This window comes from Cordyceps javanica, chromosome 4 (assembly GCF_051103115.1).
Source record: "Cordyceps javanica chromosome 4, complete sequence".
Taxonomy (NCBI): Eukaryota; Fungi; Ascomycota; class Sordariomycetes; order Hypocreales; family Cordycipitaceae; genus Cordyceps; species Cordyceps javanica.
Window position 1 is genome coordinate 519,216 of NC_139298.1, and position 16,388 is coordinate 535,603.

General features: G+C 54.2%; 3 protein-coding genes across 3 annotated transcripts; 1 reads left to right on the plus strand and 2 right to left on the minus strand.

The window, feature by feature from the left end:
• Positions 1-1,990: 1,990 nt before the first annotated feature.
• V2A60_006053 (uncharacterized protein) lies at positions 1,991-5,669 on the plus strand (the record flags this gene model as incomplete). Its single annotated transcript, XM_083257351.1, has 3 exons — positions 1,991-2,064; positions 2,133-2,320; positions 2,395-5,669. The coding sequence occupies 3 exons, from the start codon at positions 1,991-1,993 to the stop codon at positions 5,667-5,669; spliced, it is 3,537 nt and encodes a 1,178-aa protein (XP_083113477.1).
• Positions 5,670-6,737: 1,068 nt separating this feature from the next.
• Positions 6,738-9,910, minus strand: V2A60_006054 (Zn(II)2Cys6 transcription factor domain-containing protein; the record flags this gene model as incomplete). The annotated part of the gene is made up of 3 exons (XM_083257352.1): positions 6,738-8,859; positions 8,946-9,212; positions 9,282-9,910. The coding sequence occupies 3 exons, from the start codon at positions 9,908-9,910 to the stop codon at positions 6,738-6,740; spliced, it is 3,018 nt and encodes a 1,005-aa protein (XP_083113478.1).
• A 4,555-nt stretch (positions 9,911-14,465) lies between these two features.
• Positions 14,466-15,622, minus strand: V2A60_006055 (yeats family-domain-containing protein; the record flags this gene model as incomplete). The annotated part of the gene is made up of 5 exons (XM_083257353.1): positions 14,466-14,489; positions 14,541-14,626; positions 14,700-15,095; positions 15,170-15,318; positions 15,489-15,622. The coding sequence occupies 5 exons, from the start codon at positions 15,620-15,622 to the stop codon at positions 14,466-14,468; spliced, it is 789 nt and encodes a 262-aa protein (XP_083113479.1).
• Between the last annotated feature and the right edge of the window lie 766 nt (positions 15,623-16,388).

The window sequence follows — 16,388 nt, forward strand, 5'->3', positions numbered from 1 at the left end:
ACTGAGTAGGAAGAGTGTAATATTTTAAGGGTTGGTTGGACTGGATGATTAGTAACAACAAGGGCGTGGACATGAAAGCGGCCCCTTGGTCAGTAGGTAAGTATTGTGGCAGTGGGTGGTTCAAGCACCGAGGCGAGGTAAGTACTCTGTACTTTGTTTCAAGTAATTCAGTAGGTTAACAATAGGTAGTCAGTACGGATCAGAGATGTATGGTTCGTACCAAAGTACATACTTACTCAGTAACCTAGAACTACTCAGTACCCAAGCAGCCAAGGTAGTTAAGTAGTGGGAGCTCCTTGCTCTGCAGCCCCCCCGTCGACCGTGTTTCAAAGTCTGGTATCCTGCTGCAGCATCGGAGGGATACGTGGCCAATCCGGGGAATTCTGCAACGAATTGTTCGTCTGGACTTTTTCGCGGGAATGGTTGGCAGCACGGTTGTGGGAAATGGATCTTTTTTGCATACGTAGGTGTTGCTGGAATGCGGGACGGTAGCAGCCAGCAGCCAGCAGCCAGCCAGCAGCCAGCCAGCAGCCAGCAGATGGACGCGCCAACACGGGGCGTGTGTGCAGCCACCATCCACTCAACCACTGTACCGAGTACTTAGCTCTGCAGCTCTGGCAGCCGTTGTTGGTGGGGGGTTCATTTATTCACCTACGGATACTTACCACAGGTAAGTACTTACTTGCCTCTTATTTCCCAGAGTACCACTGGCACGACAAGTATTAAACACCTCAGCCAAGGTGTGATGCATGCTACTTGTCTAGGTACTCGGAACCTTTTAACCATCTCGGGCTTGACCAAGTTGACCCTCTTGGCTCCCTTCAACTTGCAGCCCCACCAGCTTTCCCGCTTCCCGTCTTTTGCCCCTGAATCGTCGTCGTCCTTGTCGTCGTCCAACGTTCGTTGTCGAGAGTCAAGCTCGTCTTGCCGTCGGCGCGCAATACACGGAATTCCTCCGGCCCCAAGTATCTGTATCAGTATCAGTAGCTCATCAGCCCAGTATCATGACAGGATTCAACTACTGACTGGCATTCGTATCGCTGTCCAGCCAGTCTTGTTCATCGACTCTTGCCTTCTTTTATTAGCCGAAACAACCACCCTCGTCTGTCTTACCCTGGCCCTTTACTCTTTGCTTTTTCCTTCTTTTGTCCTTTCTTTTTCCTTTCCTCAACACTTCCCTTTCAAGTCTTTTTCTTCTCCCCCCTCTCCCCCCTCTCCTTCTTTGTACGGACTAGGTTAGGCCTGTCGCGCGCATCGCATCACACATACATACTCCGTAACTGATACAGACACACACACGCTTTCTCTCTTTTCTTCTCTCTTTTCCTCTCTCTCTATTACCTAAGTAGTACTTACCTACTTGACTGGCTCCGCGCGCGCGCCGTCGACTTCCTCATCACACCCATCTCCACCAAACCACGCCTGCGCTACCGAAACGCACGTACTGCCTCTTTGACCTTTGATTTTCCTTTTTCCTCTTCCCTTTGACCAGTCTTCCTACTTTTTTCTCTTCCAACTTTCCTTCGACTTCTGCTTCTGCCTCCCGAGCCAGGCCTTGGGCCCCATCTTATCTCATCGACTTTGTTATCTGGTCGTGTCGCCAGCGCTCCTGAACCCCGGCCGACACGCTCGCACACACCACTCCGGACGACCCCTCCACGACCCCCTTCTTCTATTTTTTTTTTATTTGCCCCCTTGTTCCTCTCTCTCGGACCGAACCTCATTCTGAGCTTGGAGCTGGTTCTTGACCTTTTTTTTTTCACCTCGTTAATTTCATGAACGCCTCTATCAGCTTTCTCCATCTCAACCTCCTCGACTCTGCGACTCTTGCGTCTCGTCTGTGACGACTGACCCCTTTGATACCTGACCGGCCCGCCCAACCCCTGCGCCGTCAGGGTGCCCCCAAACCGTCTTTCCCGGCCACATTGGTCATTTCTTCCTCAAATCCAGATATCGCGAGCTATCGCAACCACCTGTCTAGTACACAGCCATGTCGCTCAACGGCCTCGATAACCCCAAGGTCACCGAGGCCTTCCAGACCGCCGCCGCCGAACCTGGAGGCTGGTACGTTCTCATGCCTATCCTGCCCCCGTTCCCGCTGCGCGCCTCTGCTGACCGTGCCAATCGTCCAGGTTTCTGCTGAAATACACTAGTCGCGACGAAGTTGAACTTCTCGGTGTTGGTGCTGGGGGCATTACCGAGCTCCGTACCAGCATTGAAGAGTACGACGAGGATACCCCTTTGTACGGCTACATTAAATACAGGCGCCGCAATGTCGTCCTCAAATATCTCCCCGAGGACTCATCCCGCTTAATACAAGGTACGTCCAACATGCGACCGTGGCACCTCTTCCGCCCCGTCAACTGCCAGCCACCTAACGAGGCCTCCTTCCAGCTCGTGTTGCCGTTCATTTCAACTTCGTTTGCGAGCGCTTCTCACCATACGACACCATTTTCGAAATCGACTCTGCCAGTACCCTTACCGACACAAAGCTTTCCGCCGCCTGCTCTCTGCATACCGCCTCTGGCTCGACTGCCTCCTCCACTAGCTCCCGCAAGAAGCGTCTAGTCGAGATTGCTGAGGAGGACGAAGACGACCAACCTGCATCGAAGCGCAAGTCCGTCACTGCCGACGCTCCACCTCCAAAGACGCCTGTCGACTCTTCCTGGAATACGGATCCCGTCACTCTCAATGCCGATCTGGCTTCCTCACCCGAGCAAAGTAAATTCTCTGCTCAAGATACCACCGAACCTCCCACCTTTGTTGGTGCCGATGAGCGCCCCTCCACCTCGGATTCCTACGACCGGAGCCTGTCGAGTGCCTCATCCTTTCCCTATGGCAAACCCAAGGTGAAGCTGGGGCCCCGTCCATCCCTCGACGTCAACGTACGACCCCAAACTGCTGGCAACTTCAGACCTGTTTCTGCCATTCCTGCAGGATACAAACTTTTTGGCAAGGGCAGCAAGCGGAATAAGAGCCGCGAGAGCAATACTCTAGCCTCGCCCCAAGAAGAAGTCGCTTCCATGGATTTTGCTGTTGCTGCCGACCCTGACGACGCATCCAAGGAAAACACGGACCCTGCCCTGACCCCCTCCAACTCCGAGGCCACGCTCAAAACCACCAAGAAAATCTCACCCGAAAAAGCGCGTCTCAAGAAGGCTATGCAGCTGCGCGAGAAGAAGCGACTTGCCGCTGAAAAGGCTGCTCAGACAGAGGGTGACGCTGCCGATACCGCCGAAGCTGAAGTGGAAGCCGAAGCTATTGAAGATGCTTTGCATGGCAATGACGAATCGGCTGAAATCGCGGTTGACGGACCCTCTGTTGAAACGCCTGAAAACGAAGCTACTGATTTAAAAGTCGATGCGCAATTGGCTGTTTCCCTCGCCGACGAAGCCTCTGAGGCGACCGCTACTGACTCACACCCAGCAAGCCCCGCGTTGGGTGACTCGGAGACGGCTGACTCGACCAAAGCCTCTTCCATTTCCGAAGGCACTGATGAAACTGTTCGCGAAAAGGAAGACACTGGCGACACGACACCGCAGCAAAAGGAAGCTGATGCTCTTGCCGAGGTTGCCGCACTTCCCGAGAAGGACTTGTCCCATATGACAACGCAAGATCACATCAAGGCTACCGAAGCTGCGCTTTTTGGCGCTCCAGATGTGGATGCTGATGTCGAGGAGCCGGTTCCTATTCCCATTTCCAAGTTCTCAACCAATAACTCTAGCTCTCTTGCCACCGAGGAGGCCATGGAGCCCGCTACCGACGAGGCCAAGGACAGAGTCAAGGAATCAGCAGGGGAGCCAGAGGAGTTTGCTGTCGAGCCTGCAGACCAAGTCTCCGCCCCACAACCCTCTGCTCAGGAGGTTCTTGCAGCAACTCGTGCAGCTGCAGAGCCATCTGTCGAGACTCCTGCTGCAGAGCTCGTGCAGAGCTCACTCGCTGCACCTGCACCCGCCACACCCGAGGAAGTTGCACCTATTGCTATTGAATCCAAGGTCAAGGAGGCTCCCGCAGAATTGAAATCAGACGCAAGCAACACTACTGAGCCTGAGCCTGTGACTGCCCAGCCGCAGATGGAGCCAACTGAGCCTGCAAAGGAGAAGCGCAAGGGACTGGTAGATCCCATTCAAACGACCGGAATTGACACGCAGGCCGACGCAAACCAAACACCCACTGCCGCCGCCGTGATGGCTGAAGCAGGCGCTAATCCATCCATCACCGCGACGCCAGTCACCCCTGTCACCCCCGAGGGTGGCCTTGCGTCCCTGCCTCCATCTGCGATCACCACTCCGCAGCCTCATGCTGTCAGAACTGTCTCCAATCCCGTCCGTGGCAGCCTCGTACCCCCTGTCGATACAAGCCAGTCTTCAGCTCGCTCTATGAGCTCCGGAGCCGCGTATCTACACAAGATCAGCCAGCAGCAGCAAAGTAACGCAAGTCTCTCGTCCAAGTCCAATGTCGGCTCCAGCATTTCGCAACGCATCAAGGCTCTCGAGATGCTTTCTGCCAGCAGCGGCACCGAAGTTCGACCGGCAAGCCGTGAGCGCCCCCAATCGACCTTTTTTTCCGTCAAGAAGAGTGAGCCCCTGCGCGCCCCGTCGGTAATTGAGCGCGCTTCTTCCCTCCGAATGACTGCTCCTCCTTCCCGCGACGGCTCCGATTCCTCGCCCGAGACAGGCCGAACGCAACGGGCGCGCTCGGGATCCATTTCCAACAGACTATCTATGTTTCAGCCTTCGCCAGACTCTCGCGGCGGGCCCGAGTCCATTTCGGTAACAGCCAAGATTGTGCGCGACCACGACCAGCGCGTGAACGAGCCTTCAAGAGACGTATCTGGCTTCAACCCGTTGGATTTGAAGCAGTCGCCTCTTTTTGTTAGCCACCAGAAGCCCGTTCAGGAATTCAGCACTGCCAGCATAGATTCGTCGGCTGATTCGTTCAAGGACGACAGACGCCCGTCTGTCAGTATTGTTCGCGGCCTGAGGAAGGAAAAGCGTACGATCTCGACAGACCCTGTTCCTACCACATCGCCCCCTCCTGCCAATGGGTCTTTTTCTCCTCGCATGTCATTCAGCAGCAGCCGTCGATCAACCGGTAAGGAGAGCGAGGAAGCTCAATCTCCCGACGCAAACGACTCGCACTCGGGTAGCGAAGAAAAGTCTAATGACGGCAAACGTTCCCGCGCCAGCCGGTTCATGCGCCGTCTTTCCACCCTTTCTGGTACACGCAGCAAGACGGCCCTACCGCCTTCCGTAAAGTCTCCGCTCGTCCAGAATGAGGAACAGCGCGCCGAGGCGTCTCGTCCTTCTACTACCGGCACATCGCCTTGGATCGTCTCATACCTCGGCGATGTCAACGTGCAGTTCCCTGATAACCTACTCTGGAAACGTCGTAACCTTTGCATCGACTCACAGGGCTTTCTTGTACTCAGTGCCCTGCCGGCACCTAGCAGCCGCGCCGCTCAAGGCACCAAGCGCTACCACCTTAGCGAGTTCCGGCCACCGTACTGCCCGGACGTTGAGGTCCAGGAGCTCCCTAACAGCGTCGTTCTTGACTTTGTCGAGGGCACAAGCCTGCAACTTGCCTGCGAGGATCGTACTGGTCAGGTCAGCGTTCTCAACGACCTCTCGGACGCCCATTCTAAGCACGCAGAGCAGTTTGGGCAATGATGCGGAACATTCAGGACCAACACAACATCTATCGTGTTTTAATCATACATCTATACGCATATCTTTTCCATTCATCTTTCTCTCCCATTTTTTCATATACCCCCCCTTCTTTTTTTATTTCTCTTTCTTCTCTTCTTGATTGGCATCCCGTTTACAGTACCTAGCGGACCCGGCATTTTCTATTGTTTGATTTTGGATATAATCGGCTCACACGCACACCATTTCGTCATATTCTATCCTACGCCTGTTATGAGAGGAATCCTTTTATTTCTTTACCCTCTTTCGCCCTCTTGTCTTGTCACTGCCATGCTATTTGTTACCACCGGGAGAGCGTCATTCGCTGTCTCTTCCTTACTTTCCTTGTTGTCCTATCTTCCCTTCAATGGGCTTTCTCATCTTATGTACCCATTTTTACTATGTTATTTTATTACCTGCGTCTCGTTGAGCTTTTACCAAAAGGCGGAAGAAAAAGAGACAAACAAGGAGAGAGGGAGTTGATGGTTATGTTAATAGGGAAATGGTCTGTCTCGACCAACTATTTATCAGGAACCTGCCAAGACATGGCGGAAGAAATAGAAGCCGATTTCTTACATAATAAGAGACCTTTTTTTTAAAGAAAAAAAAACAAATGGCGAGAGCAAATGGAGAGAGCAAAGTTTGAAGCAAGCCCGAGTGAGCAATGCGAATGTGCTTTGAGAATATGTATTGAAGCAGCTAGTTGCATCATGAAAGCATAATTCGCTCAATGATAGACAAATATATAGAAATATGTGTGAAACTTTTCTTGTTTCTTTTCATGCACGTCCAAGAAATCAATCGCCTCCGCTGAAAACTCCAAATCACCGATTCCTGGTTTTTCCCTTCTTCCACGGAGCCACCCGACTGATATGAGTGGCCCCGTTCCGGAGAGAAAAATGCTATTCGGGACAATCCATCCGAGAAACAAAAAAAACAGAAACAGAAACAGAAAAAAATGCACACACGCACGCACAGATGTCATGTAATCGCCCGCGTCCATCCCCCCCCCCCCCCCCCCCCCCCCCCTTAAGTTGAGGCAAAGCCGACAACTTACAGCGGCTGCGTGCCTCCATTCTGCCCAGAGCCGCCGGATTCCAAGGTGGGGAACTGGACGGGGTCCATGGCCATGTACTCGAGCAGGTCCAGGCCGCCGACGTTGACGCCCTCGGCCGTCATGGACACGCCGCCGTCGCCCATGTTCTGGAAGAAGGCGGGGCCGGCGGGCAGATACCACATCTCATTGCCGGGGTTGTTCCACTCCTCAAACAGCGTCACATCCATGCCGCCGGTGGTGCCGCCATTCTCGAGGGCCGCGGGTGTGGCCGGGCCGGCGGAGACGGGCGGGTGGTAGTGGAAGCTGCCGTTGCCCAGGTCGAACGGAGTCGCGGAGATGTTGTTACCTTCCATGGTCGGAGAGAGAGGGCGGCGCTGGCCGTTTAATCCATCGCGCAGCTTCTGTGCGTGTCCCGACCAGCCGCTCTCCCCAGCGTGAGCACCGGCGGCCCCTTGCTCGGCCGTGGGGCTTTGCTCCCTGCCGGACAGCGGGCCGGTAGGCGCTTGGATAAAGCGGTTCCGGAGACGGCTAGTCAGCGTCTCGAGCAGATCAGCAAATCGAAGTCCCAGGTGAACGTCGTCGACCACACAGTTGCGGAGTGCCTCAACAGTGGAATCCATCAAGTCAATGCTCATGCGCACATCAGCTCGCGGGGCGCCGAGAGCAAATGTCTTCAGCAAGAACATTGCCCCACTGATAATGCGGAAATATGTGCGTACTGGCGCGTGCTTGAGGTAACCACCGGGTAAAAGGCCATCGACTACCGTGTGGAGCAGCTTGCGGCAGCCGTCGACAACCTCGCGCACGTATTCCTGATCCTGGGCAGTGAAGCCACCCAGCTGGCCAATGGGGAGCTTGCCATACGTCATGAGAGTCGCCGGGGATAGCGTCGGCTGAGCTCCTTGGCCGTTGGAGTTGTTGGACACTGTTTGGGTCGCATTGTTGGTGCAGCGTTCCACAACAGCCTGCAGAGAGAGTGAGTTGACGTAAATGCGCACGTATTCGTACTCAATGGTCAAGATGTAGCGAATATACTGAGGCAGACGGAAAAGTTCAAATTCGCGGTACCAGTCCTTGAGCATGGGCCCATACTCGCCCAGCAGCTGGACATACTTGCCGCTTTGAATTATGTCGGTAGTGTGCTGACGCGACTTGAAGAACTTCTCGTTGCCAATGTACATGGCGTTGCTGATGCCGGCCCAGCAGTGGATGATTTGGTCGTCGAGCTCCAGGTCGGGCACGTAGTTGAAGGTGTTGGAGAGCGAGTAGCTGGTGGACGGCGTGTTACCATCGGTCGTCATGGGTCTCTTGCGAGCAACAGCAGGGTCCGCGCGACGGAGATGCTCTGGAGCCATGCTGGTCCAACCCAGACGGCCAGCCAGCTGAGAGGTGTAGATGAGGAGAAGGCGCTTGATGCGATTGGCGCGGAGTCGATAGGCCTCGTCGCGGTATTCTGGACGGGTAATGGCATCGTCCTTTAGCATAGCATCAATGTCATCAAAGACGCCAAGCTCATACGCAAGACCCATGGCTGTGCTCAAAAGCATCCAGCACATACGATCACTTCGCCATGCTGGCTCGAGCCAGCTCTCAATTCTCTTTCCGCCGAAGCTGCCGCCGGCCGGCCGAGCCATCTCGTCCTCCGTGGCCATGAGGGGCGAGGACTCCGCCATGGGGATGACGAGCTCGTCTGTGGCCTCTTGTGGAGGGAAGTGTAGAGCGCGGGGGTGCCACTCTGTGAGGATAAGCAACGACTCAATGGTGCCTAGCGTTCGCAAGCTTCCTTTGCGAAGGCCGCGCCAGGGAGCAGTGCTACTCGTCTCCTCACTCAGCATGGCCGTGGTGGCAGAGCCACCGGAGCCGCAGAACCCGCCACCAAAGGCTTCTTGGCCCCAAAGGCAGCGCTCAATCATGCCTCGTAGGTATGTCCAAAGCTGCTCTGGAATGGCGTGTGAGCGGCATTGGCCGCCGGTACCGGGAATTTGGCGATATCTAGAGGCAATGGTGAGAAGAGTGACGGTGAGTATGGGTTCTTCCGTCAGGAGGGTGAGATGAGAGGCGGGGTTGCTAAAGGTGGGCGGTGAGATGGGTGTGAGAGGAGAAAGATATTTGTAGTAGCTGGTGGCGTTAGCATCGTGGTGGACAGATGAAGGGCAGATGAGACATACTAATCAACGTATTCAATTGCCTCCTGTGCGGTGAACCAGCCGGCACGAACAAAGCGGAACCTGGACCACGCTTTGATGGCGTCGGCGTATGCGGGGTGGGAGGCAAGATCGGAGGAGGGGTGCTCGACTTGGGCAGGGCGAGCTGAGGCGGATGGCTGGCGAGGAAGTTCGCGGACGGAGGACTGGCGTCGGTTATGAAGACTGAGAGGGTTCGATTGGGATGTGGAGGCGGCCGAGGTGGGAGCAGGGGCGCCGGAGGCGGAAACGATGCTACTGTCGCGTTGGTGATTGGAGCCTGGGCTGCTGAGAGGATTCACTGTTAGCGGTGCTGGTGGGAAAAAATGCATGGACGCTCGAGACGAGGCTACTGACCCATCGGTGGCGGCTTTGTAGAGAAGGTCGAGGGCGTCGTGAGGACCGTAGACAGTCTGGCGCATGACGGACTGAGCCTCAAGGTTCTCGAGGGTCTGGTTGGCCTCATCCTCGGAGTAGTCTCCGGTCCTCTTGTCACGGCGGCCACCATCGGGGCGGCGCAGGGGCTGGCTGCGCCAATTGGTGCTGCTCTGGGGAGCGGGAGACTCAGCGTAGGCTCTGCGGTCGAAGCGGCCGGGACTGTTGGCCTGGACCTTGCGGCGACCGTTTCTGATGATGTATTCCTCGAGGTCGCTGCCGTCATCCTCGGTCTTGCGCTTGCGGCGAGTGGCGGAGAAGAAGCACTCCTTTGACTCGCGGCGGCAGCGGACGCAAGGGGGGTCGTGAGGGTTGTCGACACTGCCCAGATCGCATCTGACTTTGCGACGACGGCAAGGAATGCAGGCCTGGTAAACGCGCTTGTGCTGGGCGTTTGCAGCAGCGGCGCCGGCCAGACTCGCAGCGTCGTCCTGAGGCGTGTCGTTGGCTGCCGACGAGTTGCCTTTTTGCGAATCCGGAGCGGACTGGTTGCCCGGGGTCGAGTTGACGGCCGGACTGGCGGCGGCGGCATTGTTGGCGTACTGGGCCATGGTCTCGTTGTTGAGCCGAGCGAGGCCGGGAACAGGGACGGACAGAGGGTAAGCCTGCGCGGCCAACAGCGGGCGGGGGTCCCGGGGAGGGGATGAGACAAGGTAGGCAAGAAAATCAAAAATCAAATCAAATGAAAAATTAGAGAAAAGAATTAGCAGCTCGCAGCAACGAATCGGCTTGAGGCCGAAGGAGCAATGCTGCAGGGAAAAAAAGGAAACGCCAACAAGCGCGCGTATGCCGTGGTGAAGCGTTCACAGCAATGTGCTGGCAGCAGAGGCGGCGGGGTTTGGGTGTTTTCTGGGCTCGCCTTGTCTCGGTATAAGGAGGGAAAAAAAAGCTGTGCTGTGTGGGTGTGAGCCCGAAAAAAAAAACCATATATATGGTCCCTCGAGCACGACCAGATCGGATGGTGGCTCCCCGGGGGGGGCAGGTGAATTGGCAACTACACCGGCGCAGGAGACGTGCAAACAACAGATACGAAGAAGAGGAAAAAGAAGATCTTTGCCAATGAGCGGGCTCGAATTCGGTGATGTCGATTGAAGGGAATGAAAGAGTCAAAGAAAAGGCGGAAGATGGGAAAGGGAAAAAAAAAAAGAAGCCAACGGCCAATTCGGTACACGGCAAGGCGGGGGGGGGAGGGACGAGTCTGACTGTGGTGTAATAGGTACCTACCTACCTACCTGGGTACTAGGGTAAGTATACCGTAAGGTGGTAAGTACCAAGAAAGGGTACTTGAGCAGGCGGACAACGGACAGGCGGGCTGGCGGGCTGGCGGGGAGGCTTCACGATAGTTAGGTAGTCTGGCGTCCCCCGATCCTTTTTTCTGCCATTTTTTTAGCCCGTGCCGCACTAATAAAGGGTTGCGTGGGACGCGGGCCAACCTGCCTACCTGTTTCCTGGGCAGAGACCCCGTCTACTTTTACCTCAGGCAAGGAACCACCACCGCCTCTGTAACGCACTCTAAACAAAGGCGGGGGGCGCCTCTCTGCGGCGAACCCCAGCCCATGCATTAGTGACCAGTGACCAGTAACCACCAAAGCCCGTTGCTCTCTGTGCATGGCCAGTCCACCAGACATCTCCACGCCAGCGCCGCCACAACCACCACTACCAAGTACTACATTCCAGTACCTACTTACTTGCCTATATACCTTCTTGGCTTGGCCATTGTCTTTGTCGACATCACAACACAACCTTCCCACCCCTTCCTTTTTTTTTTTTACGATTACTCGCATCTGTTGCGAGCACATGAGTCATTCGTGGAATACAAATTCATGCAAATTCACCTTTTTCGGACACCAGTAGCGCTGGAAGCTGGCCGTTTGTTCTCGTTCCTGCACCCTGCCTCCAAGTAACTTGGTTATTAGGTACTTATCTACCCTCCCCCATGACAAGGTTGGCTGCCCCCTCCGCCCCGGCATCATCTCGGGCAAGCCACCTAGCAGAACCTCGCAGCTGCCAAAAAATCCAGGGCCAATGCAACTTTTGTTTAGACGAACGGCCCTTTGTTTGCAATGTCCGTTTTCTGGACTTGTTTCTTTCTTTCCTTCTTCTTTTCCTTTTCTCATGATCCAAGTAATCCTTCTTCTCCTTGGTACTCCGAGTCGTGGCAGCACGCTACTTACTCCGTGGCTTCCGTGTTGATCACTCCGGGCTTATCCAGCTCGTCCCGTCTTGCCCGCCGCCAATGTACGTTTGCTTGCCCGTTGTAGGTGATGATTTACACGTCATGTAAATGTATCTCAACATGCGGCATCTCTCAATAAAAAAAAAAGGCAAAAAGACAGCCATGCATTAGAGGCTGTGCATTTAATCAATCATGCTTTTCTTTTCTGATCCCACCTTCATCACATTGAACCCGCTACAAGTCCACCCCTGCACCCCCCGCTGCGTTCTGAGATCCCACCTCTGTTGAGCCAGCCCTTGCTCGCCATCTCCTCCTCCCCCCTGTACATAGAAACAGGAAGCTGCAGCAACTGTGGCTTTTCCCATTACCCAACTGGCTCCCGTCCTAGCCAATCACCGTCTGCACCGGCCCCCGCTATCCGCTACCCAGGCCTTGTATGGTCACGTTGACCTTGTAGATTTTTTTTCCCTTCGGCAAAATTAATAAATAATAATAATACTGATAAAATATCAGGTCTAGAGAAAAATAAAGCAAAATTTCACCAAGTACGTACTTGACATTGGACTTGCTTTTGGCTCTTTCTAATCTGGACTGGTCGTCATTACCTCTCGCCCTATCATCAGTGCCTCTGCCGCTGACCAGCCACTTATACCACGTTCTTCTCCGCACCTCATACCTACCTGCCTACCCATGCCATGCCAACTCTCGGCCTTGCCACTGTTTCTCTCACTACGGCATCCTCCACATCTATGCCCTCATCGCAGCAGAGCTGTAATGGAGAAATGAAGTGGACTCTGGACTAAAAAAAAACGAGGCTGCAGCTATCGTCAGCGTCCAACGGGACCCATCGTAACATGGATGGCGATGAATAAAGTCCACCGTCTACGGAGTACTTGCTGATACTATCGAACAGGGTGTTACCAACAGCTCCATCCCGCTGCCTCGTACAGGGTATATACATAGCTACCTTGGTAGGTTGTGAATGTGGCGTCCTGAACGTTTGTAGGTCACAGCCGGCCATCCGTACGCAGACATAGGTCTAGCCTCGCTAGCACTACCTCCTGCCCGTGTTTCGCGCTTCTCCTGCTTCTTCCCGGGGGGCGTGAGCCTCGCAATTCATAATAAAGGTTCGGCCGGTATATCTGCTCTGCACGGAGTCGCAAGTAGTCTCTACTGCCAGCAGCCCGGGTCGAACGTGCGTTCGGTGGCAGCTGCAAGCGCTGACCTGAACAAGCAAGCTCACAACAGCAGAATGAATCGTCGAAAACTACCCCTCCTTTTTTCATCCCATCGCACTTTAACTTTGCTTTTTGCATCAAAATCTCGATTCCATGCGTAAGTATATCCTGGAATAAAAAAAAGCAGCCCGGTGCCCCATGCTCTACTCGTGCTCCATGCACAAACGTACCAGTCAGCGGCGACTCCTCCTGCACGGATCAAGGCTCTTATGAGGTTGTTCATGTATAGTCAATGTATACAGACCATCCTTATGCAGCTGCGGGCCGCGGTGTACGCCCAATCACAGGTGCGCGGCGACTTCGGTGAGCCGTGGGCACCATGGCCACAGCGGGTGGTGGGTGATGTCCCTGACCTGCGGGCCATTCTCTCGAGGTGGCAACACGAAATGCATCCTTGCAAATGAAACTATTTGCTCGAGAAGACGGTGGACCTCTACCCAGTTTTGTCTTCAAGTACCAAACGTACATCACGAGGACTAGACACGGAGGTACAGTGCAAGCATGGTATTCAACCTTGTGAGCTTTGAGCTTTAGTTATTCCAGCTGCAGATCTCAAGTCCGTATCGTAAAATTCTCACAGAAGGTTAATGGCTAGACAGGAGCACTCTATTCCACAAGAGGCATCCGCCCGGGTTCGTAGATGAGGCCTCGGATTATGGAAGCCATCTGTACTTGAAGAGATGACATTGCAATCCAACCACCGCTTACAAAAAAACGGCCGATTCCGTAGATGTATTCCCATCTCGTCCGTTATACTCAGATACATGCATGGTACCTGCCACAAGATGCAAACAAAAAAGCATGACTCTCAAGTCACCACCTTGACCTGCGGCTGAGTAGAACACGTAGCTTAACATAGAGAAAGAAAAGGAGAGAGACAGTCTGTAGTCAAATGTAGTAAGTAGTAGAGCCCTAGGCAAACGACAAGAAAAACAAGGGCGTGAGCCTGCTTTTCAAAGAGTTCCTAAATTCTCTGATCCCACAACTGGGCACATTTTACTACGCTGAACAATCTTCTACCTACAACAGACCGGCCCGTTAATCTGTCCGTCATTGCATGGCTAGGAGCCCAGAGAGTGCGCAGCTGGAACAGGGCCCTGCACAAACCAATCCGCAGCGGCGGCTGCCCCGATGAGGAAGCATCATCTGCAGATCGACACATCTATGCACATGCACGTCACGGCAGGTTAGAGTCAACAGAGGAGCACACCAAAAGGTAGACCATCAAAATTTCATTACCTTGCTCCTATCCGGACAAAGGAAGAGAAAAACAAATACCAAAATGAATCCACGACGATACTGTTCAAAGAAGCACTCGTTCCGCAGAAAGTCGATCTATACCGACTTTCAATGCTCAACGTGTGTCCCGCGCCCCCTCAAATTACCTGGTACAATGCCCTGGGGAATTAGGACAACGACAGCATCCCATACCATTGCAGCCATGCCACAGTATCCGCCCTTTTGGTTATTTTTCAATTGTACAAGCCTATGAATGGAGGCAAATTTGGCAGCTTGTTACAACATGCCGTTCTCCCTCATTCGAGATGCCGTTCGTTCGGCGTGCCGTATGGATCTGCACTATGGCCAGGTTTGTGAGTTGCCTGCTTCTGCCAGGGCCGGCAGTCTGTCTTCCACCTGGATTGATCGGGCATCTAAATTCGTGCTCGAAAGATCTAGATCGACTTGAGCTGCTTATGCAACCATGCCCTTCTTAGACTATATAGCAATTAATACTCCATTCTCTCAGCAACCAGCGACGATACGTACGAGATGGTCCCACAGCTTCGTGGTCAAAAGGTCGGGCATGGTATACAGGTCTATCGAGAACTCGCCGGCTTCATTCAGGTCATCCGCTATTAGTACAAGCAAACATCAACCAAAGGTCTGCTGAGCGAAGCAAGGGAGCGGCGCAAGGGAAAAACTCACCATCGACGTCACTTCTTATATAAGTATTTGGCCCCTTGTTCTCATTGATGAGCTGGATGACACGCAGCAAATCCTCTTCCTCGAGCTTCTCGAGAGCTTCGGCGATCTTCTCGTAATCGTATTTTTGGCCGCTCTTCTTGCCACCGGCGAGGCCACTCTTCTTCCGGGGACGGTCCTCATCTGTGGGTAGAGGGCCTGTCTCGCGCAGGCGCTCCTGTAGGGCCTGGGAAGGGTTCTTGAATACAACGTTGTGGACGGACTCGTACTTTGGCTCGAGGAAGTTGAGATCGTGGATAATGGGTGCGAGCTTGGTCTTTTCGGTGGTGTAGCAGTCGATGGAAATTTCGAACTCACCCCAGCCCTCGTTGGTACAGGCAAACGGAGGCTTGGTGAAAGCTGAACTGGTCAGCGGCTTCTACGCGGGGAAGCTGGCGTCGAGAATCACCAACACGTCGCGTTGGGGTACGTACATTGAGTGGGATTTTCAAAGGTAGGGTGCAGGTTATAGACAATCTTGGTGAAGACGTCGCCGGGGCGCTCATTGCCGTCCTCGTCGAGCAGGAACAGGCGAATGCTCCATTCTCTCATGGGAAACTCGGCAACCGGTGAGGGCTTATCACTGCGCAAAAGAGAGCAGAAAGAGATCCGGTTAGCGACAATAACAAGCAAGGAAGACCCCCGAGGCGCCAATGGAGCACGCAATGGCATCTGTGAGCCGCAAAAAAGCCAGCGTCTCAAGCAAGAGAAATGGCATGGCGAAAATGCGGATATAGACAACAAAAGGCTTACATGACATGTTGGTCGGTGACGACCTTGACTTTTCTCTGTAAATAGTCAGGACCGAGCTGCAGTACAGGTTCAGGCGGTTGAGTGTTCTTCTTGTTGCGATTGTTGGGAGCTGCGCGGTTCTTGCGTGGTGCCATGATGGCACAACTATGCCATAGGCCAGCAGAGGAACGAGGAAGCGGATGGTGAGAATAGTTGCGCGATGTTTAGGTGAGGATAGTGGTATTTTGGCAGGAAGGGGGGTTCGTTGAGCGGCAAACAGAGAGCAAACGATGATGCAGGCGATGCGCGTGAAGGCCGGGCGGCAGGGACGACCAGAGCTGTGCAGAGGGCCAAGCAGGATTGGGAAAGCAAGCAGACCAGAAAAGACTCGAGGGGTTGATGTTTACATGATGCCGGGCACGAGATGGAGGGAGTTTCAAGCCGGGAAAGGGGAGGCGGCACAAAGCCCAGTGGGTGATGGCATTCACTCACACAAGCATTGTACAGCATGGCGAGGGTGGTGGCGGCAACGACCGACCCCTGGCAGCTGGCAGGCGCGGAGGCTGGCCAACTGGCGGCGACGAGTAGCAGCCGCGCGACCAATCAAGAAGCATCAACATGAGAATTGAAGAGATGATTGAGTGCGTGTACATGACGAGCGCGACGAGGTCCGGGATGAGCACCGAGCAGGCCCAGAGGTGTAGTTCATCTGTGCGGCAAGGCTGGGCTGGCGCAACAAGAGGAGGGCCAAGGGAAACGAAAAGAAGAGAGAAAAAAAATACCACCCAGCAAGGCGACGATGTGTGTCGTGCGACGCCGCAACGTGTGTGTAATGAAAGGGGGATAGGGATTGCAGACAAATAAGAAGCATGGGCACTAATACCCGAAAGAAGAAGAGCGCCTGGATGGTGAAGGGGGTAT